The sequence below is a fragment of the Carex rostrata genome, chromosome 3 (assembly GCF_964058835.1).
Source record: "Carex rostrata chromosome 3, lpCarRost1.2, whole genome shotgun sequence".
NCBI classification, from domain to species: domain Eukaryota; kingdom Viridiplantae; phylum Streptophyta; class Magnoliopsida; order Poales; family Cyperaceae; genus Carex; species Carex rostrata.
In genome coordinates, this window is record NC_135920.1 from 6,946,457 (window position 1) to 6,972,223 (window position 25,767).

The following is a 25,767-nucleotide window of genomic DNA, read 5'->3' on the forward strand; positions in this document are numbered from 1 at the left end:
AGATTGAAGTCTGGTTTTTGTTTCAGGCACATTATGCCCGAAATAAATGCATCCATTACGATCCAACATTCGACCCAACACATAGGATCTGACCTAAGGCAGTCCAACAGCCTGTTCCACCCTTGAAGCACGACTGGCTGGGCTTCACCCAAAAGGCCGAAATCTCATATGTTGCCATCTTTAAAAGCTTTTTGTGTTCAGTGGGGGAGATTTTAACCTCTTTGACCCTCATCCACCCTCTTCTGATCTCTTAATTTTCTGTTTTCAAATGCCTTTTTCTTTGTGACATTAACTTTGCCTCATTAGACCCCCTTTTTTTAGTTTAAGCCCCTCTTGCACGCTTTTTCAGGGCAGCACCGCCTCCCTACATGGTCGGTTGTCTTAATCAGTAGTTTTTCAGTTCTAAAACTGATGTTCAAAACGATTAAGCGATTAAGAAAGCTAAAGGAGACATAAGGTTCCACTACCGAGATTAAAAGCCCATGATGACAAATTAAATCCTAATCCCAAGTTGGAATAAACGACTACTCAATACTATTATCTGTGATTCACGAATTTGAGTAGACATCTGCAAACGGGGCAATAATAAAGACAATTAAGAGATACAACGAGAATTGCGAACAACATTTTCTTTCAGAGAACTTTGTTTCGTATAAATATACTATTACATTACATGTAACAGGTATAAAAATGAACTCAGTTTCTACAAAGTTCATAGGCAAGTATACTAAGCTTTACTTGTTCCCCGTAACTATCACTATTCTGATCCATGATAACTCGATCATAAACAAGTCTCGGTTCTCTCCTGCTCCCACATTTTCAGTATCTCTTCTGCTGACGGCAACTCATCGAAAATATTGCCACCATCAGCAGTCAGCGACTCAAGCACTTGATCCACTGACTTCCATTTTCCGACTCTCAAACACTTTTGTTCAGGTTCTTCAACAATTACTTTTGATTTAGTAGCCTCCAGCAAATTTGTACCAGAGAGATGCTCTAATGATCTAACAAAACTAGTGGCAGGTTCTTCTGACACAACATGACCTGATTTTACATGATTCAGTAGGTCCGCAAGTGCATTTTCTCTAAACCGATCCATATTTTCTCTGAAAAGGTCGATCCACTGTGACTCATTTACCTTCAGCGAAGTATAAGCCATGCCATTTATCAGGTTCAAAGTTTTCTGATAATCACTTTCAGAAATTGCATGGCAAATCATTTCGGTGAAGATTGTCACATCAGGAATGTCACCTGCCTCAAGTATTGTATCAAACGCATGCTCCAGTAAACTTGACTGTTTAGAGAACATTGTATAAATGTATTAGTTAACATCTTTCGGTGTTATGATATTGAATATGTGACCACTTGTCAGGTCTGCTACTAGCATGAACTGATTCCATGTATGTCTATTATGGTCAGGTATTGGTCTGACTGTCACATTTTTTCTCAAGTGAGGCTATGGTACATGTTGACGGTTCAGATCGACTATTTGGACTTTAGAAATATGAGTTCATAGCGCGGGCTGTTTTGCAATATGCATACTACCATAGCCTCACTCTTTTTTCTCTGCCTTTTTAGGTGCACAAACAGAAAACTTGGTTGAAGCTCAACTGCACAAAAATGGATCCATTGAGGATTTTTAGGCTTGATTGCACTGAAATAAACTTAATTGCTATTAAGGAAACCTCTCATAAAATCACACCTTTCCAAATTTTGATGCCTCAACAATCAAACTTGTGTGCTTTCTTTGATCCAGTTGGTAACCAGCCAAGGTCATCTCTCTGTAAACAAACTCAAAATATTCCCACTGTAGTGCACTAGCCGAAGCCTCGAGCATTAAGCTGTAAGTGTACTCATCTGCTTTAGTGTGAAAGACTGCACTCATCCTTTCAAACAGGTCTTTTGCTTTTGCAAACATGTCGGATCTAGCGTAAACTCTTAACAAGGAGTTTATTGACCCAGTGTTGGGACTACAATAATGCTTCATTTGTTCAAAAATTGAGATACAGTCATTTATGTAGCCCCCTTCAAATGATGATACAATCATGCCAGTAAATGTCACCTCCAGTGGTTTGGTACGACGTAGTTTCTTCAGCTTCTCGACCTGTAAACAAAGTAATGCCTGCCTGTTGGAGTAACTTGTGATTTAAATTATACCTTGAATGGGACTTTTAAATTAATGTTGGGGGCAAATGAAGAAGCATCACTTAACCAATCCCAAAACTTCAAAGTTCCAATTGAAAAAAAAAAAATTATAAGCTGGGACAATGGAAGTACGTGAAACTCTTTTCATCCTTGCTCAATGAGTGACCAATGCAAATTGTTTCCTTCTCAATGAGTTTTAGAATGAACAACAAGAAAATAAATAAGAGAGTGAGTGATATTTAGGTTGGCATGTGGGTAATTTTTTGTTTACTGACCTCTAACATAGCATCATGCCACCTCCCATTGTTGCATAGGCAACACGCCAATTCATAATACACGCAGGATTCACCTACGACTCCTCTCCTCTCCATATCCCTTACGGCCTCAACCGCCTCATCTGCTTTACCCTCTTTCCAAAGGCACTTCACAAGAACTAAAATCAATTGAACAAACAATCAGACAGGTCAAATAATACATGCAACCTAAGCTTAGCCCTTCAAAAATAGAGAAAAATAAAATAGCATGGTATAAAACTACAGTCAAGGCAACAATATTCAATTTAAAATGCTCTTAAAGCATAAATGTGATCAGAGTTTCTCGGATTCAACCTTGCATGGTATAAAACTTTCTTATGTTACCAACCATCTGGGAAGTACTTTTAGTACATCATACAGGCAAATAAGGAAATTCAACAAGATACAGGCTTTTACTTCTATATGTGATTGCTCGAGTAGCTAATCCATTTTTCTTCATTCTCTGGAAAAATTTGTGGACGAACTCGTATTTCCCAGCATTAAGCATCACCTGTCAAAAGCAATTTCTATAAGGCTAGAACTCATACTAACAACAGATGAAAAATGAAGCAAAATTTTTGACAATAAACCTTTTCCAAACAAGTTCAATTGAAATTATTTCACAGGATTACTAATGACTCAATTATCATTATATGGAGCAATTAAGTATAGTCACTTACTTCCATAGCCAATCCATAGGAAGCTGCATTAGGTTCTATGCAGCCATATCTCATTTGATCAAATACCCAAAAGACCCCTTTCCACTGAGATGAAGGTATACATCCATTAAGAACCTGACGAGTAATTTAGGAAATTGAGACAAACAAAGGTCAATAGCATCAGATAAAATCCACTAAAACTCATTCTAATTATATCAAAGTTAGAAAATGAAGTCAAACTTCTGAGTAGCATTACTATAACCCAGCGACCTCCAGTCTGCTCAATTAAATCAGTCTGTTTATTAAATCCAAAGTACACTCTAAGGAGTATGGACGACTTGATTTTTCAAATAATGAGATCTCAACATGTATTAAAGTATCGACATGTGAAGCATCTTAAACAGTAAAATATTTGGAAAAAAAATATGAAAATTGCTTTGTTAAAAGCGTGACGATTTCTTAGTCAGCAAAGCATATAGTTCCTACCAGAAAATCTGTTGAATGACTCAATAGTTAACATCGTCCATCATTTATGATGTTTTAACAACAGTGGGACCTGATTTGGACAGAACTAAAGTTGAGGGGTTGTGATAGCAGATGATGTGAAACAGCCAATGGCAGAGTAGTTCTCCTTTTCAATTTTCCCAAAAACTTGACATATACAAGGAAAATAAAATCAGAGAAGTATGAAGGGTAAAACCTACCGCATTATATATTACAACATCTGGCTCCAGAGTAGGGTCCCAGTTTTTTCTTCTCATACTATTAATATTTCTCGAGGGTTTCTGTCTCATATTTTCAATTAGTTTATTTAATTCATGAACCATTCCAGCTTGTCCAAGAGTGACTGCAATTGAGTGATACGCGGCCATATCAGGATATATTTGAGCTTCACCCTACATAACATAGATATGAAATTATACCAATACAACAAACAAAAAATAGAATTAAAGTTAATTTTGTTAAAAACAAACAAGGTTAAACTTACAAGCATTTCTTTAAAAATCTGAAGTGCTTCATTTGGCCTCCTCCCTTTCCCGAGCACTGATAGAAGTTTTGTATATACAAATCTAACATTATACAAGTAAGAATCATCTAAAACATACCATAGACACATAAGAAGTTAAAATTAAAACTCAAAGATTTACCTGCTTTTCCGCTGGAAGTAGGCCTTTTGACTATAAACCCATTTGACAACAGAGAGACCTTGTCTCCAATTTTTAGCGTGCTCTAATCCTGCCAATACTTTTAATAAGTTCATTTCGTGAAACATAATTTCTGACTGCTTCATCAGTCTCACAAACCTCCAGTCGTGCAAATCCATGTCTGAACCGGCAAGGCTGCATTAGAAAAGTAACAACTAATTTATTTAATTGCGACCCTTGGTCTCTTACTATAGTCCAGGCAAATGCCTACCAAAGATTGTATCAGGAACCTCACCTTTTCACGATTAACTTAATCTTTTGCTCATCTCCCATGGCTCTCTTCTTCAATTTAATCGAATCTCTATAGCTTTTCTCACCTCCACTTACATCCTCCTCCAGGTCATCATCCAAAAGCCACTGAAATTTCACTCGATTCCTCTCCTTGAACATCTCTCTCAGTTCCTCCAAATGATCTCCTCTCAAACCCACCTCCTCCCCTGAACCCAAAACATTATTCAAATCGACGACATTTTTGTCTTTCTCCCAAGGCCTCCTTCGAATCAAGTCCCTTCTAAAATCGCAGTATTCGGCCCGAATTGTGCGGAAATGCTCGTCTTCAGCCAATGCTTGCTTCTGTGCGTCGGTCAAAGGAGGTGGGTTTTGAGAGAGAGCTTGTTTCTTGGCTCGGCGGAGGGATTTGAGTGTTTCTTTCTTGCGGAGATTGTGAAGAATTTTGGGGGTGGGGTTGACGCCTTTGCGGAGGAGGCGCTTTTTGATAGTGTCGTCGGTTGGTATAGAAGGCTGAGTGCGCTTGGAGGTCGGAAGGACGGGGGTGAGGTGGGAGGAGGGAGTTGAAGCATAGACCGACATGACATGAGAGATGAGAGGAGGATGCAGCCAGTGAGCGTATACTGAGCCTGAGGTCGAAAGCTTCGGCCTTCCTTTGGATGGGGTTTAAGCCCTGAGTGCGTATCCTCTGAGATATCTCAACTTTTGCGTGACCGACGTGTCCGGTGCCTATTCGGGGGTGATGTAGGGTCAGTATTATGTGTGCTTTGAGATTCGTGCATAACGTAGTTAAACGGTTGGGATTTTCCATAAAGTCACGCAAAGTTTGAGATATCTCAGAGGATATGTAGAATCCGTATCCCTCTGAATCTCTGATTAGCACAGTAGGAAAATTCAGACCGTTATTATAAGAATCTTAAAGTCTTTTCTTTATACATAATTTTAGCTGGATGCAAGTTATGTACCAAAATTTAAAGAATCTTTTCATTTTTCTCATAATTTATTTTTTATAAAAAATTCTAAAAGACAATTTAGTATGAAGATAAGAGTAGAACTAGGGTGCTCTTAAGCTCACCAAACACTTTGGTGAGCTTAACTCCAAAATTCATCAAATCTGTTTCAAATGACGAATCCGAACCGTTGAAACCCGCCTACCTTACGAGTGATGCATCTACATGTGAAAATTTTAAATATTCGAATTAATTTAGTATAAAGTCAAGCGGTCAAAAAACATTTTAAAAAATAAATGCACTAAAATTAATTTATAAACTTTCTAATTTTGACCGCCTGACTTTATACTAAATTAATTTGAATATTTAAAATTTTCACATGTAGATGCATCACTCGTAAGGTAGGCGGATTCCAACGGTTCGGATTCGTTATTTGAAACCGATTTAATGAGTTTTAGAGTTGAGCTCATCAAACACTTTGGTGAGCTTAAGAACACCCTAGTTCTACTATGAAAATAGAAAATAAATCTGCTATAATTCTTTGGGAATTACAGGACCCTGTAATCCCAATCCGAACCATTGGTCTTTCTTGAAATTTGTGCACAAAAACTTTTTTTCGAGATCTGTACAGAAAATATTTGAACGGTTAATATTGAAATTTCAGGGCTGTAATCCCGGAAGGGATTACGAAAACATTAAAGCAGAAGTTTAACAAAGACCATCTATTCCTATTATTTGCTCGGAAACGTCCCAATGAAAAAAAAAAAACTTTTCTTAATTAATACCAAGCTTTTCAACAACTATGCATCAGCATACACATATGTTACTAGACCTTGATCGACAATCGAAGCAAAATTCTTCATAATTCCAGAATCAAATTACTCCAACCTAACAAAAGAAGTAATGAAGCTACCAAATAAAAACTACTATGGTCCCTTTTCCTGTACAGCCGGATAAATGAGTTAAGATCAATAACTGATTGTAGCCGTGTGTCACATGATCAACCCTACAATAAGAAGGACAAAAAAAGGAAATGAACAAATAAATTAAGCTCAGCAAGCTGAAATTGATGATCAATTAAACTAACTAGAAAGGGATGTATTATGTATATACCTCTTCATCAACTTTATACAGCTCTGGCGTAATTTCAGACAACCATAGTCCAGGGAAAACCTCCTGTCAGAAAATTAAAAGGGGAGGGGATCAAAATCTATTATGTACAACTTTAAGAAAACTTTCAATAGAAAAAGAGTGAAGAAAATAGGAGCAACTTATTAATTTCTTATTGCAATTCCAATAGAAATAAGAAATTTTGATCTTTGCTCTTCCCGTAAAAAACATTCAGTTTGATTTTGTCTATTGTCCCAAAAGGAGAAGACAATTTAAAGTTAAGATAGGAGATTAAGAGAAGAATTGCATTACATCTATCTGCTTTTGCACATGCTTTGGGCGCTTCTTTGGTCGGGATGCTGGCTTCTTGCCTTTCATCAACAAGAAATCATCTCTGATCTCCATAGATGTGAGAGAAACCGACAATTTAGTCTTCCTCGTTTCCTTCTCCTTCCCTACAACCACTGAAGCGACCGATACAACAGCGCTACCATTACCGACTGGAGAGGAAGCATCAGCTCTCCTCCTCCTCAAGTTCCAGGGCATCTCGGCAACCGGTGACTTCTCCTTCTCCTCCTTGTCAGGTGAACGCTTTGGAGGAGGTAATGGAGGCAGAGTCGCCTTGGAGGAAATGGAGGGGTCCTTGACACAGGGAATAATGCGCTGCGCACCCCAGCTGAACGTAGGTAAGGAGCAATCGTACCGGCGCCGTCGCTTTGTCGTCTCCATTTTGTTCTCTCGACATGAATTCGCCGGAGAGAGGCTTGGATTCTCTCCAACGGAAATAGTCGCTGGCATAGTTACCATGAGGAGAGGAAAAAAAAAAAAAGGAACAAGCAGGAGAGCAATTCGCCGAGGAAAAAAGGGAGCGACTATTTGATGGTTTTAGTTTAGAATGTTGATTCTTCGTAACAGAACAAGTACATGAAATTATGTGTTGTCAAATTTGAACAAATTAAAGCCTTTAATTTCGGTAGATTGTTGTTGTTATATAAATGTAAACACAGGAACTGCATAGGTGAATGTTCAGGGCTTTCGAGGTTGCCTCATTTGACTTCGTAGTTTGGGTCTTTGTCGCGGGACGAGTAGCCCGGTATGCTTTTTACTGTAGATTTCTAAGCGAACGGTCCAACTACAATCCGATCTGATTTATCCAATTTTAACCCAGGATGATAGGGATTTATAATTGAGTTGATTTCCTCTCAAATCATCCCAATCTTTGATTTCAGATCGGACGGTCTAAATCCACCTTGCTCGTATATATGTTATTATCTGCTGGTCTGCCTGTAAAACATAACGCTTTAATCTAAATTGGCTGATTAAAAATGGTTCTTCCAAATTTATTTAGGACTATAATAAAATCCTTACAAGTGAAGAGCGGAACTCTTTACAGATATTCTGGTTTGTGTTATAATTGACTCGTGCTGCATAAAAATAAAATAGCGATGTTAATATTTTTACCTCAATATTGCCGTCTAATTTAAGTATGTGGTTGAGATTGAAATTCAAAGTCGAGAGGTGCTATTTTGAAAGCTCTATTTACAATATTAAGCACAAAAATAATTTTTATCCCTATTTAATACTTCTTCTTTTTTGCTTAAGACTAAATAAGGCTTATATTTAATGTACTGCAAAATAAATTATTAAATGCTTTATATAAAGAAAGTCTTCCTTGTTTATTTTTGTGGAGTTATAAAGAAAGTCTTCCTTGTACTGCAAAATAAATTATTAAATGCAATGAACCTATACAGAAAGGTCCAACACCTCAATTCACAAAAGTATGTTAGGAAGGTAAATTTGCAATAGGACGCCATAACAACAAACCAAATTGGACACAAATTTTCATCGAGCATCAGCATTGAATTTTAAAATTTTTAAACACATGCTGCCACTTCCTATACTATTTCTTAGGATGTAGCGTTATTTTTAAAAAGATTTATTCTAAAGAAATCACTTTCTAACTATTTTTATTGATTTTCGTTTCTAACTTTTTAATAATAATTGCTAATGTAACTACTAAAAATAATTAAAAATTAATTGCACGAGTGTAGAAGTTTAGAACTTCAAATAATTTTAATTTCTATTTTGGTGCTTGACATGTATTATTACCAACTTTAGTAGTTTTTCAATTTGGGAACTATTTGACAAAACCAACAGCTCAGTGCTTGACCATTTTTCTTTGGGACGGATTAATTACTATTTACAAAAATATCAATAGCCAATAGCCTTTCCCCTAAGCTGGTGATGATAATTATAAGATTTTTTAAAATGTAAGCTTTGATATGTTGTTTGAATCACGCAGAAGTCAATTAGAACAGAAAATAAATTAAGAAAACTAGAGGAACAATAAATGTGTTTTATAAGTAAAATGTAGTTCAATAATCGTAAATATAATTATGGATCAATACTCAATAGGAATTATTGACAATCACAATTAAATGAAAGATTTGCACAAATTCTAGAAACAAAATTGTCCTTTTCCCAGAACTTTCTTTCTTGCCAAAATTCCAAATCGTCTGTTCTGACTTCTGACTACTTACATCTAAAGGGTCAAAATAATATCTTAGAAGTATCATTCCTAATTTACAAACATTATTGATTGGACCTTCCAGAAGAACTATAAAATAATTTACAATGTTGATAACTTCATCTATAGCACTTTGCAATCCAAATTCTGATCCAGTGAGATACCTGACCTAGTAGAGATCTAAATCGTTCATTTTAACTTGATATGAATCTCAAAGACCTCTCCGTTCATCTAAAGCTCGAAAGAAATCGTTCTGCTGGATTCCTGCAAATGAGGGGATATTCTTGCAATCCTACAAAATGTGAAAAAGACTTTTCTTTTTGGTCCGTAAATTAATTTTGATTAGTTAAATAATGATTAAACTAATTACGAAATATCATATGCGCTTGCAAAATGTATAATTCAAATGCCTCGAATAACATGTGCATCCCAACATTTAGGTTTGTGAAATTGGCGAAGTGGACAATGCAGAGAATTCGGGTGAGTTAAAGTATAACAATTTGATTTAGTTTATTATTTATTCACTACTTCACAAATCAGAATTTATGTATAAAATTAATTCTAAGATATATAGAGTTTACCATTAGATGCACAACGGATAATTCGAGTTCCAACAATAATATTCTTCTCTCTTCGATTTCGTGTCGGATCAACGTTACAACACAACAACCACGTCTATATTTTCCTTCTTCGTGTCAGATAAATACACCAGTAACAATAAACGCATCTCTATCGGTATCCACACAAACAGGTTTGAAAACAGACGGTATACTAGTAACCGAATTGATAGCCCCGCCTTTTTTTTTTCTCCTTTTTACTCTATCTCAATTTCTGAAGTAGTGCGAACAGATAAATCAGATTTTCAATTTTTATCCAAAACCAAAAATGTCGTTCCTCTATCCTTTTTTGTTTCTTTTTTGTCTGTCTGGAATGGTCAGTTCTAAGAGAAATTCCAAACTGATCATCTGTATGTGTATTTTTAATACAATACACTAGTTGATCACACCTATTCAATATCACTTATTTAGATATGATCAAATCAGTAAGATAGCATAAATTTCGGTCCATATTATGTTCAACCCAAAATAACCTAATTCATATTATAATTACACAATTAATTATTAATTACGACTAAAAATATTATAGTTTATTAGTACATTTCTAATAGACAATTTCTGTAAATTGATTTTTCAACCTCTTATTGTCTATCAAAAGTTCAAAACATTTGAGCATGTTGTGACCCTTTTAACATATGCAGACAAATTGGCATGCGTTTACCAACCGTTATTTTATCAGTTTATCATTTAAACAGGTTTCCGTTGCTATATCCGTTCAGATTTATGCTATAGTACTGTGCATAATACATAGGGGTGAAAACGGAGCGGTAAGGATCCGGATACGAATACGGATTGGACATCTTAAAAAATAATACAAAGAGTTATTTAAAAATATTGAAGTTTATAATATTTATTTAATTATAATGGTGAATGACACAATTTTTTTAAAATATTTATTAAAGTATATGTTATATGGATAATTGAAACATAAAACCATGTTGGTATCTATATGAGTAAGGCAAGGGTGCTATGGGTTGTGTCAAAAAATTAAAATTTAAAGAACACAACACTCCCTCCAACCCTCCCTTTTCTTTATTTCATCATAATTTTGTAAGTTACAGAATTGATATATTTCATGAACCACACTCGGTTCCTTATAAAGCTGTCAAGAATGCTTGATTGCTATCAGCCCATTAATTAGGAAATAAGGAAATAAAATATGCTGCCTATTACACCTTGATACCCTATCTAATTATGAAAGGAAATATAGCAGCGTTACATGAAAGGAAATACAAATAGGGAAATATAATATTTGTTGATATTCAGAAATATTTGTTGATATTTCTTTCCTGATTTCGCACTTCTGGATCCGGTGTGCCACCTATGCTACGTGCAGCTTGGAATTTCAACACTCCCCCTCAAGTCGGCACGAAGATATCTGTCATTCCTAGTTTATCCAGGGAATTGTAAAATGCGTTGCTTGATACAGCTTTTGTCAGCATGTCAGCTAGCTGTTCATTTGATCTCACAAACGGCATTGAGATAATCTTTGAATCGAGATTCTCCTTGATAAAGTGTCTATCCACCTCAATATGTTTGGTTCTGTCATGCTGCACAGGATTATGAGATATATCTATAGCAGCCTTGTTATCACAAAATAATTTCATCTCGTTAGTTGGTCCATACCCAAGTTCATTTAGCAATCTCTTTAGCCACATAAGTTCACATATTCCTTTTGTCATACCTCTGAATTCTGCTTCGGCACTTGACAAGGTTACCACATTTTGCTTCTTACTTCTCCAGGTGACAAGATTTCCACCAACGAATGTGAAGTATCCAGATGTAGATCTTCGATCAGTTATACTCCCAGCCCAGTCAGCATCTGTGTACCCTTCGACGTTGAGATGTCCATGTTTCTCAAACTTAATGCCCCGTCCAGGTGCTCCCTTTAGGTACCTAAGGATTCTTAAGACAGCCTCCATATGCTCTTCACTCGGAGCATGTATGAATTGACTAACACAACTCACTGCATAAGCTATGTCAGGTCTAGTATGAGACAGGTAAATTAGCTTTCCCACTAACCTTTGGTATGTTTCTTTATTTGTTGGGCTTTGATTCGGGTCTATGCCTAACTTCACATTTTGTATCATTGGTGTATCTGCGGGTTTGCATTCAAGCATGCCGACTTCAGTCAACAAATCAAGGATATACTTTCTTTGAGACAGAAAGATTCCATTCTTATTCCGGGAGACCTCAATTCCAAGGAAATATTTTAACCCACCCAAATTCTTCATTTCAAATTCCTTTGACAACTGTTTCTCTAACAGACTAATTTCTGTATGGTCATTACCAGTAATAATCATATCATCCACATATATGATTAAAATTGTTATTTTTCCTTGATTTCTCTTAAAAAACATGGTGTGATCTGAGTTACCTTGCGTATAGCCAAAATCTTTCATCGCTTTACAAAATCTGCCGAACCATGCCCTTGGTGACTGCTTTAGTCCATACAAAGCCTTCTCTAGTTTACACACCTTTTCGATTGACTCTGAGTGTTGGTATCCGGGTGGAACATCCATGTAAATTTATTCTTCCAGATCTCCGTGTAAGAATGCATTCTTTACATCAAACTGGTGTAATGGCCAATCAAGATTTGCTGCAAGAGATAAAAGAACTCGGATCGTGTTTAGTTTAGCAACTGGTGAAAAAGTTTCTTGAAAATCAATCCCATAAGTTTGTGTGTACCCCTTTGCCACTAATCGGGCTTTATATCTCTCTATTTTTCCTTCTGCATTGTATTTCACAGAAAAAACCCACTTACACCCAACAGTTTTCTTCTCTTTTGGTAATTCAACTAATTTCCACGTACCAGAATTTTTTAAAGCATTCATTTCAACTTCCATTGCCTCTACCCATTTTGGATCTTTAAGAGCTTCTTCCACACTATTTGGTACAATTACAGAAGATATCTGATTTGAAAAATCTTTTAATGGCTTTGGTAATTTTTCTACTGTGGTATAGTTGGCAATTAGATATCTTATTTCTTTACTTGTTCCATCTTCAGGAACATACCGTTTTGGTGGTTTTCCACGGTTAATTCTAGGTGGCAATTTAGGACAAGTCTCAAGAGAACTTACCATTGAATTATCCTCAGGAGAACATGGCCCTTGTGGTTGAGAGTCGGATTGTATTACTGTGTCAAGAGGCTGGTCCGGCTGGGGCGAGCTTGGTTCTTCAGTTCTTCTGACTTCAATATTTCGATCACTGTTGCTTGTCTCAATAAAATTATGGACTTCAATTTCCGAAATAATATTCTTGGCCAAAATATCTTCTGGGTTATTAGGCAGTAGCGGCATATTAGGTAAATCAAATAAATTTGATTCGGATCTTGGCAGCAGCGACATATTAAGCAAATTTGATTCTTGCCTTGTTTGACTTTGAGGCAAATTTGATTTTGCGCCGGGTTGGTTAAGGTTATTTAGCAGCAGCTGATTGGGTAATGAAACTTTTTCAATTTGATGGCTAATGAAATTAAAATTTTGTTCACACATCAAGTTCAAGTTGGGTTCACATGTATTCTCCCCCTGAGCCGAAACTTGGTTTTTAAAAAATGCCTCATGTTCTAAAAATGTAACATCCATGGTTGTATAAAATTTTCGTGTGGTAAGATTGTAACATTTGTATCCCTTTTGATGTGCTCCAAAACCCAAAAATACACATTTTTCGGCACATGGTTCTAATTTTGATCGAAATTTCTTTTGAACATGGACATAGGCTATGCACCCAAAGATTTTTGGTGGTAAGGTTAGAATTGACGGAATAGTAGTTTTGGAGGAAAGAATTTGTAACGGGGTTTTGAAATGGTTTATTTTTGTCGGAGTTCGATTTATTAGGTAGACCGAAAAGGAAACTGCATTATCCCAGAAAACCGGGGGTACATGATTTTCAAATAAAATAGACCGTGATGTTTCAAGAATGTGTCTATTTTTCCGTTCAGCTACTCCATTCTGTTGGGGTGTCCCGACACACGACGTTTCATGTAAAATTCCTTTCTTTTTAAAGAATTCTTGTAATTTATTGTTCACATATTCAGTTCCATTGTCACTCCTTACAACCTTTATTTCCCTTTCAAATTGGGTTTTTACCATTTTATAATAATTTTGAAAAACTACCGGGACTTCATCTTTGGTTTTAAGTAAATATATCCATGTCATACGGCTAAAGTCATATGTAAAAAGAATGAACCATCTACATCCAGATTTAGAGACAATTGGAGAAGGACCCCACACATCGGTATGAATCAAATCAAAAGGAGAGGAGCTTTTACTTAAACTATTCGGATAAATTGTACGATGGCTTTTTGCCTTAACACAAGTCTCACAATTAAATTCTTCATTATTCAAACCCAAAAATAAATGAGGGGAAAGCTTTCTCATATACCCAAACGAGGGGTGTCCCAACCTCTTGTGCCATAACCAAACCTTGTCTCTCAATTTCATCGAATCCTCCCTTGCCAGACATGTCTTTCCAATCTTCGGATCTTCCAAGTAATACAATCCGTCTCGCTTAGTACCACGGCCAATGATCTCCTTGGTGAGGATATCCTGCACAATACAGTAGTCAGGAAACATAAGTACAACACATTTTAGTTCTTCAGTTAATTGACCTACTGATACCAATTTTGTAGCTAATGATGGTACCAACAAGGTATTTTTAAGGGTTAACGACTCTGAAAAAGTCACATCTCCAGCTCCTTGTACAGGATAGGCTATTCCATTTGCATTTAATATACCATTTCTTCGAGGGTTTTTCAGATTTATAAGATCACTACTAGCATAAGTCATGTGATCAGTAGCTCCTGAGTCAATTACCCATCTTTGTAAATTTAAATTACCACTTGAGTTAGAAAGATTACCTTGACCGGTTTGCTTACCAAAATTTTCGGCATTAGAAGCCAATTGAAGATTTTCAGAACTGTTTGCAGTCACACACTGGGTTGAACCTAGATTCGAATTGGACCCATGCTCCATGACCCCTTTGCTCGGGTTGATGGTTGCATACTGGACAGAACCCGAATTTAACAGGTTTGGGTCAGCAGGGGCTTCTTTAGAATTTATGGAATTGGCCCGACCTTTTGACAAAGCCTTATTCTTTGGATCTTTCCACCAGTCAGGATATTTACCAGTTAATTTGAAACAATTCTCTCTAACATGCCTCATTCCTCCACAATAAGTACATTTCAACTTTGATTTATCTGGAAATGAAGAATTTTTGTTGAGAGAGAGATTTACCGATGGTTGTCTATACCCTTTTGACATCATTGCCATTGACTCGTGAGTTATCTCTTCTTTCATCATGATTCCCTGCCGGGTTGCCTCCCTTCGTACCCGAGAGTAAGCTTGTTCTACCGTGGGGAAAGGAGTCATCTGCAAAACATCTGCTCTCACATTGTCTAGACGGTCATCAAGACCATCTAAGAAGGTATACACCCGAGTTTCTTGAATAAAATTATTAAATTTTTCAATATCTTCTATATGAATCATTGGGTTAGGTCGGCGAAAATCAATTTCACGCCACAAAGTCATTAATTCATTGTAATACACCTCAATTGCCCTACCCGACTGTTTCAGTCGAGTTACCCTTTTGTTGAGATCAAATACCTGAGCGGTGTCATTACCATCATAGAAGGTGGTTGCTATAGCGTCCCATACGTCTCTCGCAGTCGGATATCGAATGAAGTTTGCGAACAGCTTTTCATCTAGAGAGTTGAGCAGCCATCCTTTGACTACTGAGTCATCAATGTCCCACTTTGGATGCCCCGGGGTACCAGGTTGTGGTGGGTTAAATTCACCTTTTATGTGCTTCAATTTGTCACGCCCTTTGACAAACATTTCAGCTGCTTGAGACCATAACGCATAGTTGGATCCATCTAACTTGATCGAGATTGGGCTGGGATGTAGTGTGCCTTCTATTGCAGGAGCATGGTGTATAGGTGGTTGTTGTACAGCGGTTCTCTGTAGTAGAACAAGTTCAGTCAGTTTTTCAAGGAGGGACTTTGTAAGGGCAGCATCGTTTGATGTAATGGCAGTCTCACTCGATTCCGCCATTTAACTATTAGAAGGAACACAAATTCCTTTCTAATTTTTTTGTGGATCGGTTTCGCTCTGAAGCGTAACACCTTAGATCAATATAGTATGGAGAACAGAGAGGGGACAAGAAGGACTCTGATTCTCCTAACTATATCAACAGGTTACAACTTGAGCTCTGATACCATGTCAAAAAATTAAAATTTAAAGAACACAACACTCTCTCCAACCCTCCCTTTTCTTTATTTCATCATAATTTTGTAAGTTACAGAATTGATATATTTCATGAACCACACTCGGTTCCTTATAAAGTTGTCAAGAATGCTTGATTGCTATCAGCCCATTAATTAGGAAATAAGGAAATAAAATATGCTGCCTATTACACCTTGATACCCTATCTAATTATGAAAGGAAATATAGCAGCGTTACATGAAAGGAAATACAAATAGGGAAATATAATATTTGTTGATATTCAGAAATATTTGTTGATATTTCTTTCCTGATTTCGCACTTCTGGATCCGGTGTGCCACCTATGCTACGTGCAGCTTGGAATTTCAACAGGTTGCATAGAGGGCTATGTTGCTACGGCTCAATATTCAAGTTTTCGAAATCCTAACGGTCGATCCGAACCGTTCATCTTGTTCTCCATTTTAATGTGTTTGGAGACCAAATTTTACATTTTTTTTTAAATTTTATACTATTTTTTTAGATAGGTAGAAAATCACTTGATCTAAAAAAATATTTTTTTTAGATAAGTAGAAATACATCAGTTCACTGTGTTCTCTATGTTCTGATTACAACACAAATTCATGTTGTCACGGCGAAACATTCCTGAAATTTGATTCGACCCTGGTCCCAGCTGCATATTTAGGTGGCAATAGAAGGTCTATATTTCCAAATTCGCCCTCCCATTTTGGTGGATTTCCACAAAACTCTAAATCCAAAACAGAACTTGGAAGTGCATGATATAGCAATAGTGTTGTGAGTCAGGAAATGACACAAAATTGGAAATGCAAATCAAAATAATACTGATAAAGAAAGCAAAATAAAAACACAACCGTACAAATATTAATGCATCTCAAGTAAACAAAGTTCAAATGGACAGTCAATAATTACATTGTCAGTCCCATACAATCACAATTCATAAACAAACATCTAATAAACTAACAATAATTAATCCAACAAACATATATTGAGAACAAGGGAACTCAGTTCTTTTCATATATCTTCTCTCAAGTTCTAAGTTCGAATTGAACCATAAAACATAAACACTGCAGATCAAAGCATTGTGATTTAGAGATGGACCAAAATGTTTACCTTTTTTATCATTTTCTTATGAAACTTTGCAAAGGCCTCTCAACCTACAAAACAAATTTATAATTTAATAAGAAAAATAATAACCAAAAGCATATTAACTACCAAGTCATTTTTCTTTAAACATATTTATAGTTCTTTTCTTTTCTTTTCTTTTTTCGAAGGTTCGTTGTACTTCTTAAATTAAAACATTATGATATATGGTATTTACCTTTACACCAATCAAGGTATCTGCATTAATGGACAAAATTGGTTCTAGTTGAAGCTACTGTCAATGGAGCCAAACCAATCTTTAGAGCAAACAAGAGCCTCAATGGTTTCAGCATTCATTGAGTTGCGCAATTTATTCGTTAATCGACCAGCTACAATAAATGCCGACTCTGATGCAATGGTTGAAATCGAAACTGCCAAAAAATCTCTTGCCATTTTTGCTAAAGTTGGGTACAAGTCCGAATTTCTTTTCCACCATTGCAAGATATCAAAATTTTCTTCATCAGACACCACCAAGGGTTCTTCCAGATAATTATCCAACTCGGATTTGTTTGGTCGCAAATGACGGTTTTGAAACTGAAATTGAGAGAATCTCATCTCAAACTTCATTTTTTCGAGTGTTCCTCTTTCCACTTCTGGGGACCCACTACTTGTCACCCGTTCTGTATTGTAAGTCATCCTCTCATACTCGTCATAAAATATTGTAAGTGAAGATTGCACAACTCTCATTCTTTCATAGTACTTATCGGTCTTTTCTCCATACGCATCTTGAAAACAAAAATCTACAAAAAGTAACTTCCTTCGAGGGTCAAAAACACATGCTAGTGTTAGGATCAAATTCGGGCTTTCCCAATAATTGGCAAATCTTATTTTCATATCAAAAAATAGGATTTGCAAAGTTTTATTGAAACTCATATCATCCTCCAACAACGTACTACGAATGGAATACACCTCTTTCATATAACTATGTGAAGATGGTCGCCTCACAGTTGAGAAAGTTTTCGTAACGTTTAGAAATACCTTCAAAAAATTCATCATCTCTTCTGCCTCCTTCCACTCCTCCAAACTGGGAACATCCATTGAAATGCTATTGCCAAACCATAATAAAACATCTTTGTATTTCAAAGCTTCACTAACCATCTCATACGTTGAATTCCACCTATTTGGACAATCTAGAGTCAAACCTATTTTAGATGGTAAGTTAAGATCTTTTAGGATGCCATTAAACGTTTGCAATCTCGAATCACTCGAAGCGATATGCCGCATTAACTCTCTAATTCTATGCAAACTCGGTTGAATCATCTCTATACCATGTTGTAACGTAATACTTAAGATGTTTGTTGCACATCTTATGTGCATGTCTTCCCCTTCGAAAACGGTCTTATCCCAAAATTTCTTCTATAGACATCTGATGGCATTATCATTCACCAAACAATTGTCTCGAGTAATTGTAAAAATCTTACCATCTAACTTCCAATCTATTAAAATTTTCTCAATTAAACTCGCAACTGTGAGACCTGTATGTGGATAAGGAATTTGCTTAAAGGAGGTAATTTTTTTTTTAAAATTGAAGCTCTTATCGATGTAATGTGATGTTATACACAAATAATCCAAATTCACACTCGAAGTCCATATGTCACTCGTGAAAGACACACATGAATCCAATCCTTCAAACTCCTTTAATGATACCTCTATTTCCGCCTTAAATTCTTCCACACAATCATTTATTAAGGGTTGCCGCCCAATGGCTCTATATTCAGGTCTAAGTGATCGCATAACCGGTTCCCAATACCGACTCTCAATTACATCAAATGGTATCTTGGTATCTATAAAAAGCAATGCCATCAAACTACGAGTCAATTCGGGATCAAATATATAACTGAATGTATCAAAGAGATCATCGCATTTGTCCAATGCAAAACTCTCTTTTTCTTCTTCATTATTTTTTTGGCAAACATTGATATGACAATGCAAGTGAGTTGTTCCAGATTTAGCATTGGTAACAAATTCCATTGAACAATGCTTACACGCAACTTTTGTTTCTACTTCATCAAAATGGATCCACACTCGTGATTCCTTTCGTAACTGACTTTGACTTTGTCTTACTACAGTCGATTCACTCTCAGGCTCAACACCAACATCAGCATTTGTTTGGATTTGAGATTGTAACATTACCTGTGCAACAACAAAAATGTAAAAAAAAAAAATATATTGAAATATAGTAGTTTTTCTTTAAAAAAAGGGATACCAGTTTAACCTTCGTTGGTAATGAGATGCAACATCAAAGAGTAACTATGGACAACAAATGGTATGATCCAACTAATATATCCTTCTACGATGAAATTTAAGTTGACATAGTTTAAAACCAATAGCAATTATGATGAAAAGTAAGTACCCTTAAATTAACCCCGCTGACAGCAGCGACATCATTTAATTTCTCGATGCTTTGATCGAGAAATGCTCCACCTGTCTTCTGCTTCTTGCTGAACAAATATAGCAGAATATTTACAAAAAAAAAATTAGAATCAAATAAAAAGACATGCAATATTAACTCTGCCAGTGTAGTTTCTGCACAGTCTGTCCCAAGCCAGGATAAAGGAGGAGGGTTCGTAATAGGCTTGGCGAGCCACCGGTAAAAAAAACAGTCATTCTCTTATGAAATGAAACTCATAGATCTTTATTTTATGATTGTGATTGGGTTTCATTTCTAGCCCACCCCAACTTGTTTGGGACTAAAGGCTTGGTTGTTGTTGTTGTTGCAATATTCATAGTTACTGTAATAATAAAACAAGCTATGCTTGCCAGTGCTGCTCCTGCTGAAGTAAAAGAAGTAATAGGAGAACAAAAAAGAGCAGTAGAGAGTGAAACAACATGTGTAGAATAAACAGAGACTTGTGAGTTTGACATTAAACCTTGTGGGAGGAGAAGTGTAAGCCTCAACTGGTTTCTTTTGGCCAACATATGGTTTCATCGAAGGAGCCTTCGTAAGCCCTGGCAATGGATATTGGGGTCCACTAGATGCCCTCTAACAAATAAAAGAGGAAATAGTTGAAAAAATGTCGAAAGAAAACAGGGAGTGGTACATCAAGCTTCAGGCTCTAAAACATCAGAACTGTAAACTAATAATGCACTGGTTATACATCCATCTTAGGACATCTTCATAAATTAATGTTTTTCTATTAATGACTTCATTAATGCTTGGATCTTGATTTTAGGTTTTGCATCAGAAGCACAGATTTTTTAAAATCAACATCATTCAAAGCAACAAGAAGAGTACCTACTGTATAAGTTTTAAGTGATTGAAATTATTATGTTTTTCTTAACAAAAATTAAACTGTTACACTTGATGATTTAAATAGCCTTGATAAAAAAAAGGTTTCCAAATCAGAAACAGACATTCCATAACCTAATTATTATCTACTTTTAACTTTTTCCAATAACTACATGACCTGAGATGCATTGGACTAGACCCCTACTGAAAACTCAATAATGTTTCTCTTCCCTACAGAACTGTAAAGCACTGGAAAAAAAAAAGAACAAAACAATGACACACCGGCATATTAAATTCTGCACGGGTCATCTGGGGGCCAGTGCCCAAGACCTGACAAGCTGGCCCCGTTATCCCAGTGCCTGGCCCATGGCCCCTCTGAGGTAACAATTTCCCTAAAAACTCATCCCTGGTGGGTGCAGGTCCTGCTCCCATTGTCTGCTTCTGTTGCAATGTACCAACACCAACTGTTTCAGGCTGCTTATTTGTCACGTAAGATGGCCCAAAAGTTGTTTTAACATTCCTCCAATTCTGTTGGCTCACTTGTCCAGGACCCCTTCCCTGAGATTGTGAAGTTGGCGTTCGGAGAGATGGAGTGGGGTTTCCTGGCCTGATTGTGTAATAACCATGACAGTAATGAAAGTTAAGTGAAGACAAACGGAGATTAGAATTTAAAAAATATAGCAAAAGATTAGAAAGTCTAGAAATTTTTTATGCCTCACCTAGGAAAGGAAGGTGCAAACATTCCAATAGTTGTATGTGTGTCGTGCCATCCATGCTGATGCAGTGGTCGAGTGGGCTTTTGCATTGATGGGGACACCATGCTGGGCCGGTTCGGGATAGATTGTTGGCCCTTTGGCTCCAACTTGCTCTTTATTTGCAACTGAGTAGGAGAGGGAGATTGACCGAGTGGAACTTTTTTGGCAGCTTGGAATCCACCAGGATAAAACTGTTGAGATGTGGCCTGACTTCGTAAGGAGTATTGGTTAGGATTTGTACTTCGGGCTGAGCTAGGGTTAAAGTTTGATGTTGCCCCTGTACTTGTGCTTGTGCTCGATTTAGTGCTCAGGCTTGTGGCAGGTTTTGTTGCTTCAGGTTGTAACTGTCAAGGTAAAGAAGCACTTACCATCCAAGCAATACAAACAATGAAGAATATATGTACATGGACCAGCTGGAATTAAAAAAATCAGCAAGAATATATATACAAGGAAGTATACTAACCTGCAGATGAACTGTATGAGCTGCTTGCCTAAGCAATTTGTCTCCAACAATGTTCCTTATCACCTTCAAAAAATCCTCCTTGCTCACTTCTCCACTCTGTAAAGAAGTAGACCAGAAAGCATTTACTATAACAAATTAGGCAGATTTCACTTTGGCTGCTTGACCAGTACAGGGCAACTGGACAATTTCAGAAAATCCGAAATACAAAAGAATATAAAAACATAAATAAAGAAAATTAAGGCTGGGCTAACCCAAAATATAAGAATCAGAATTAAATAATTAAAATGTAGTATTGAATAATTAAAATGGCGTTTATTAATTAGCAAAGCACAGTAAGGGTCCAAACAACTTAATAATACCAACAGAGACTATGCATTCTCAGGTTCCTCTTTTTTATTAGGTTGAATTGAATGTGCAAGAGAATCACCAAAAAGCAACAGACAAATCAGATGGCTGCTAGGCTAATCCTTAGCTAGGTATTGAAACAAGACCTGAAGAGACGTGCTCAGGACAAACATTATGAACCCCATGTTATAACAAATTTACTTGCGAAAACCAGTACGTCCTAAAAATTCAATCAGAACATATTAACAGAATTAAACAGGTCTGGTTATTTTTTTTTAATAATGAGTTGATAAACGAGACATAATTATTAAGTTTGTTTTAGTTAGTATGCATTTAAAAGGAAAATTACATGAACAAAGATTTCTTAGAAAGCCACAACAGCACTAAGCAGCCTAGCCTGACAGGAAGCTTCCTCAAATACAATATTTATACAAAACAACTGAAGGAAACACAAACCACCACCTGAGTTGCTTAAGTTCCTAACTCAATTACTCCCATAAGACAGATTCCCAAAATAACCTAATCTAAACCCAATTTTGTCCTTGTTAAACTGAATTATTTGGAAATATATCAAAAATCAAAGCTAACTGACCCTTAATTTAGAAAAATTTTGCTGAAGCTGCATATCCCTATCCTTGTCCAGATGAGGTCGCAGAATAGGCATCAGCAAATGGAAAGGTATTGTAGGTGCAGCTGCAACTTTTTCTGTCTTCTTTGAGGCACTAACAGGGTTGACACCTTGTGCTTGCGGGTTTGTCATCTTCAAACGGGTCTGTGTCTGGGTATGACTGATAGGCAGTTTGGTACTTACATCTGGGTTTCCGCCAACCATTTTATTTTGATCTGACATCACTTTTCCTTGTTCGATTTGTTTGTTTTCAAGTGTGAGATTTTGACCAGAAGTTTCCCGCATCTCACCAACTTCATTCAGTCTAGAGCTCCTTCTTGGAAATTCCACCTGTATACGAATTGCACAGAGATAAGGCATATCAATCAGGACACATTTTGTTTTTACTTTAATAAACTTTTTCTTCTGCCTAAAAGTCAAGTTAGGGCTAAATTTCTTTTTCATTTAACAAGGAAAGCTATAAATGGCAATACCAAGTAGCAGACAGTATCATCATGACTACACTGCTACCATACCATTTTCAGCAGAGAGCCCTTTTCCTTCTATGTGTTCACTTTGGTCCCGCCCCCGCCATGCACACCCCTCCCTCCCCACCCCATTTCAATAGTTGTTTTGTGAAGTGTTGATTATCTCAAAAAAAAAAAAAAAAAAAAAAATTGTTTTGTGAAGTAACTTACTTCAAATTCGGAGATTTTACCATATCAAGCCATAGACTAACTATCGGCAGTCCCCGATCCGACTCCGACTGGCCGCGTTCTTCGCGAGAAGAGCACTTGAATCGGAGTATCTCACAGTCGGAATTACGCCGATTCGATGCTATTGATTAATGATCGGGGAGAGTAAAAATGAGAATGAAAATGGGATCCGTAGCCCTAGGGGGGAGAGGAGGGAAAAACAAAAGTATTTTTGGGCCGGACTGCAAATATAGACTTCTCGTTGGACCAGATTAACAAATGACCGGTATAGAGTGAAGTCTTCTAAATGGGCCTCGTGCAGAAGAAAAATAGATTTTCCTATTTAGGTTTTAGTATTGATAATTAGTTCTTATTTAGCTCTTTGAAATGAGGTCTGGTCTAGTATGATAGAAATTACTTCAATATAAAAATATAAACCTGATTATTTTCCCTGGGTTTGTTGTTGATATTACGCTTTATTTAGGTCCAACATCTTTAAGGAGAAGTGAGAACTGAGCTCTCAATAGACTTTCTAATGTTTTTTCAGAAAAGCTTGTGATTATTTTTAGAGGTTACCAGCTTTTGCTTCTTTTTCACTTTAACCAATTGATGTTCATAAATTTTAATATTTCTGACACTTTCCTTTTCTTCCAATTATGTTGCCCTTCGAGAAATTTAATTTTCCTCGACATTTTCGGTCGAGATATCCTTTTCTGGTGAGAGAATTTAAAAAGGATAAATGGGCCAAGTCTAGCAGAGAAAATAAATGCGTACTAGCATAGGACTGATTAAGCTATTTGGGCTTGATATTATATAATTATTGGACTTTATTCTGGTCCAACAATGATTTGGGGGAGAACTTGGCAACAAGACATTTTCCTATTTGAGCTTGATTTATCTGAGTTCGAATTTTAATTTCCAAAACATAACAACTTTCAATTTGTTCTAGTTAGATTACTGTATCTAAAAAATTATTGATGAACATCTTTTCCTTATTTGAAACATGATGAATATTATTTCTTAATTTCTACTTACTGATATATGCCTTTCCGTAACATTAATGCTCTTTTGTTGACACGAAGGATAACATCGATGTTGCCTCACAATTAAAACAAAACGAATAACGTAATTAATGACTTGTTGGAAACAAATAAAAATAAGAATCAAAATTCAATATGTTTTTTTAATACCCTCCAGACAACTTATTTTTATAACAGGAAGAAAAAAACAAATATTTTTTTTTCTTTTTTCTTTTCTGCAGATATGTGAGTATACCATGTCTTACATCATGCCAGCCTATGAATAATATTCAAATTGTATCCATATATGTTTTAAATTTTTGAATATAAAATTTGACTACAAATGGAATATAAAAAGAATGCAACTAGTATGAGGATATTAAAAATAAATTACAAAACATTTCACAAAAAATACACATGTTCGTAAAAAACTAACAACATAATATTGTTAATACAAAATTGGTAAGTTAAAAAATTCATATGTAATAAAAAATAATAACTAATTATTATATTATTTCAAAATGTACTAAGAAATTATAAATTTTTTATAAAAGATAAAACGATATACGAATTCAAAATAAAATGAGATCAAGATAATATTCATACGCATCTATATCCACTTTCAATATCCGCTAAAAAAAAATCCGAATTTATCATATATTTATATTCGTATATATCTGAAATAAAAAATATCAATTCAGAACAGATATTATCTATCATTAAATGAACGTGTCACAAGATCATAGAACCGACATGTTCAATGAGCTGATATTGATTGATGCTTCTCGTACTGTTCCAGTTAGACTAAAAATCAAGATTGATGATGATCGATTTTCATGTCATCTCAAATTATACAATGGAGAATAATTACAAACGCTGAACTTAAATTAATTCTATATTTTAATTAAGAAAAAGATGGGTTTTCAAGTTTTTCAACCGAATACATGCATGGCATCTATCAACGCTCAGTTGTCAATTGCAAATTAAGAACCTGTACACATCGTTACTTTTATTAATAAAATAGTTATAAATAAAGAAATAAAGACAAACAAGGATCCATCCAATGAGGAACCAGTCGCTCAACTGACGTCTAAAGTTGGGTAACCATTGGTTTCTTGCATTAAAAAAAAACTAATCTTGTCTTTACCTTTGAAACCTTGCCTAACCTAATTTAATTATGATATCTAGCCGTATTTGGATGTTTGAGAGACCAAAAAGAATTTTTACTTTTTTGACGCTCTTTCAATAGTGTGCGAGTGTGTGCTTGAGGACGACAAAGATTACTGGCTACTACCTACTTTGAATATGTACTTAGTGGTGGAGGTGGACCTCTCTAGGTCTTACATAAGGGAAATATTTTCTAGCCATTCATTGGTGGAGTTCAGATCCAGTGAATTAACTCAAAGATTGAGTTTTAAATCATCAGAACCGTCTGATTCGAATCTAAATAATCTATCCAAAGTGGAGCGCACACATTATGAAAGATGAATTCGAATTGCAAAGCAATCTCGAGCAACGGATTCAAAACCCAAAGATTATGTTA

At 36.0% G+C, this 25,767-nt stretch overlaps 4 protein-coding genes across 4 annotated transcripts; all 4 read right to left on the minus strand.

Moving 5' to 3' along the window:
- Positions 1-614: 614 nt before the first annotated feature.
- Positions 615-5,204, minus strand: DG1 (Tetratricopeptide repeat (TPR)-like superfamily protein). The gene is made up of 9 exons (XM_078299076.1): positions 4,538-5,204; positions 4,246-4,437; positions 4,086-4,167; positions 3,802-3,993; positions 3,119-3,232; positions 2,856-2,949; positions 2,421-2,578; positions 1,703-2,104; positions 615-1,294 (listed from the first exon to the last, which is right to left on the minus strand). Exons 1-9 carry the CDS (start codon positions 5,110-5,112, stop codon positions 782-784), a joined length of 2,322 nt encoding a protein of 773 aa, XP_078155202.1. The 5' UTR covers positions 5,113-5,204; the 3' UTR covers positions 615-781.
- Positions 5,205-6,234: 1,030 nt separating this feature from the next.
- Positions 6,235-7,426, minus strand: LOC144552009 (uncharacterized). Its single transcript, XM_078300122.1, has 3 exons — positions 6,903-7,426; positions 6,594-6,656; positions 6,235-6,486 (listed from the first exon to the last, which is right to left on the minus strand). The coding sequence occupies exons 1-3, from the start codon at positions 7,395-7,397 to the stop codon at positions 6,481-6,483; spliced, it is 564 nt and encodes a 187-aa protein (XP_078156248.1). The 5' UTR covers positions 7,398-7,426; the 3' UTR covers positions 6,235-6,480.
- Positions 7,427-17,296: 9,870 nt separating this feature from the next.
- Positions 17,297-23,353, minus strand: LOC144551202 (transcription initiation factor TFIID subunit 4b-like). Its single transcript, XM_078299077.1, has 8 exons — positions 23,229-23,353; positions 22,496-22,861; positions 21,559-21,654; positions 21,060-21,439; positions 20,623-20,947; positions 19,982-20,094; positions 19,465-19,552; positions 17,297-19,244 (listed from the first exon to the last, which is right to left on the minus strand). Exons 1-8 carry the CDS (start codon positions 23,229-23,231, stop codon positions 18,468-18,470), a joined length of 2,148 nt encoding a protein of 715 aa, XP_078155203.1. The 5' UTR covers positions 23,232-23,353; the 3' UTR covers positions 17,297-18,467.
- On the minus strand, positions 17,334-18,209 carry LOC144551820 (zinc finger BED domain-containing protein RICESLEEPER 1-like). Its single transcript, XM_078299928.1, has one exon. The coding sequence runs from the start codon at positions 18,207-18,209 to the stop codon at positions 17,334-17,336; it is 876 nt and encodes a 291-aa protein (XP_078156054.1).
- Positions 23,354-25,767: the final 2,414 nt, after the last annotated feature.

Excerpts from the sequence above, each read along its gene's own strand:
- DG1 (XM_078299076.1), bottom strand. The coding sequence starts at position 5,112 with ATGTCGGTCTATGCTTCAACTCCCTCCTCCCACCTCACCCCCGTCCTT. Across the intron at positions 3,233-3,801 it reads ATGTTGTAATATATAATGCG|GTTCTTAATGGATGTATACC; the intron begins GTAGGTTTTACC and ends ATTACTCGTCAG. Across the intron at positions 1,295-1,702 it reads AGGCATCAAAATTTGGAAAG|TCAAGTTTACTGGAGCATGC; the intron begins GTGTGATTTTAT and ends TTCTCTAAACAG.
- LOC144551202 (XM_078299077.1), bottom strand. Across the intron at positions 20,948-21,059 it reads TTTGCACCTTCCTTTCCTAG|GCCAGGAAACCCCACTCCAT; the intron begins GTGAGGCATAAA and ends TTACACAATCAG. Across the intron at positions 19,245-19,464 it reads TCAGCGGGGTTAATTTAAGG|GTAATGTTACAATCTCAAAT; the intron begins GTACTTACTTTT and ends GTTGTTGCACAG.
- LOC144552009 (XM_078300122.1), bottom strand. The coding sequence starts at position 7,397 with ATGGTAACTATGCCAGCGACTATTTCCGTTGGAGAGAATCCAAGCCTC. Across the intron at positions 6,657-6,902 it reads ATGTGCAAAAGCAGATAGAT|GAGGTTTTCCCTGGACTATG; the intron begins GTAATGCAATTC and ends ATTTTCTGACAG.
- LOC144551820 (XM_078299928.1), bottom strand. The coding sequence starts at position 18,209 with ATGGTTAGTGAAGCTTTGAAATACAAAGATGTTTTATTATGGTTTGGC.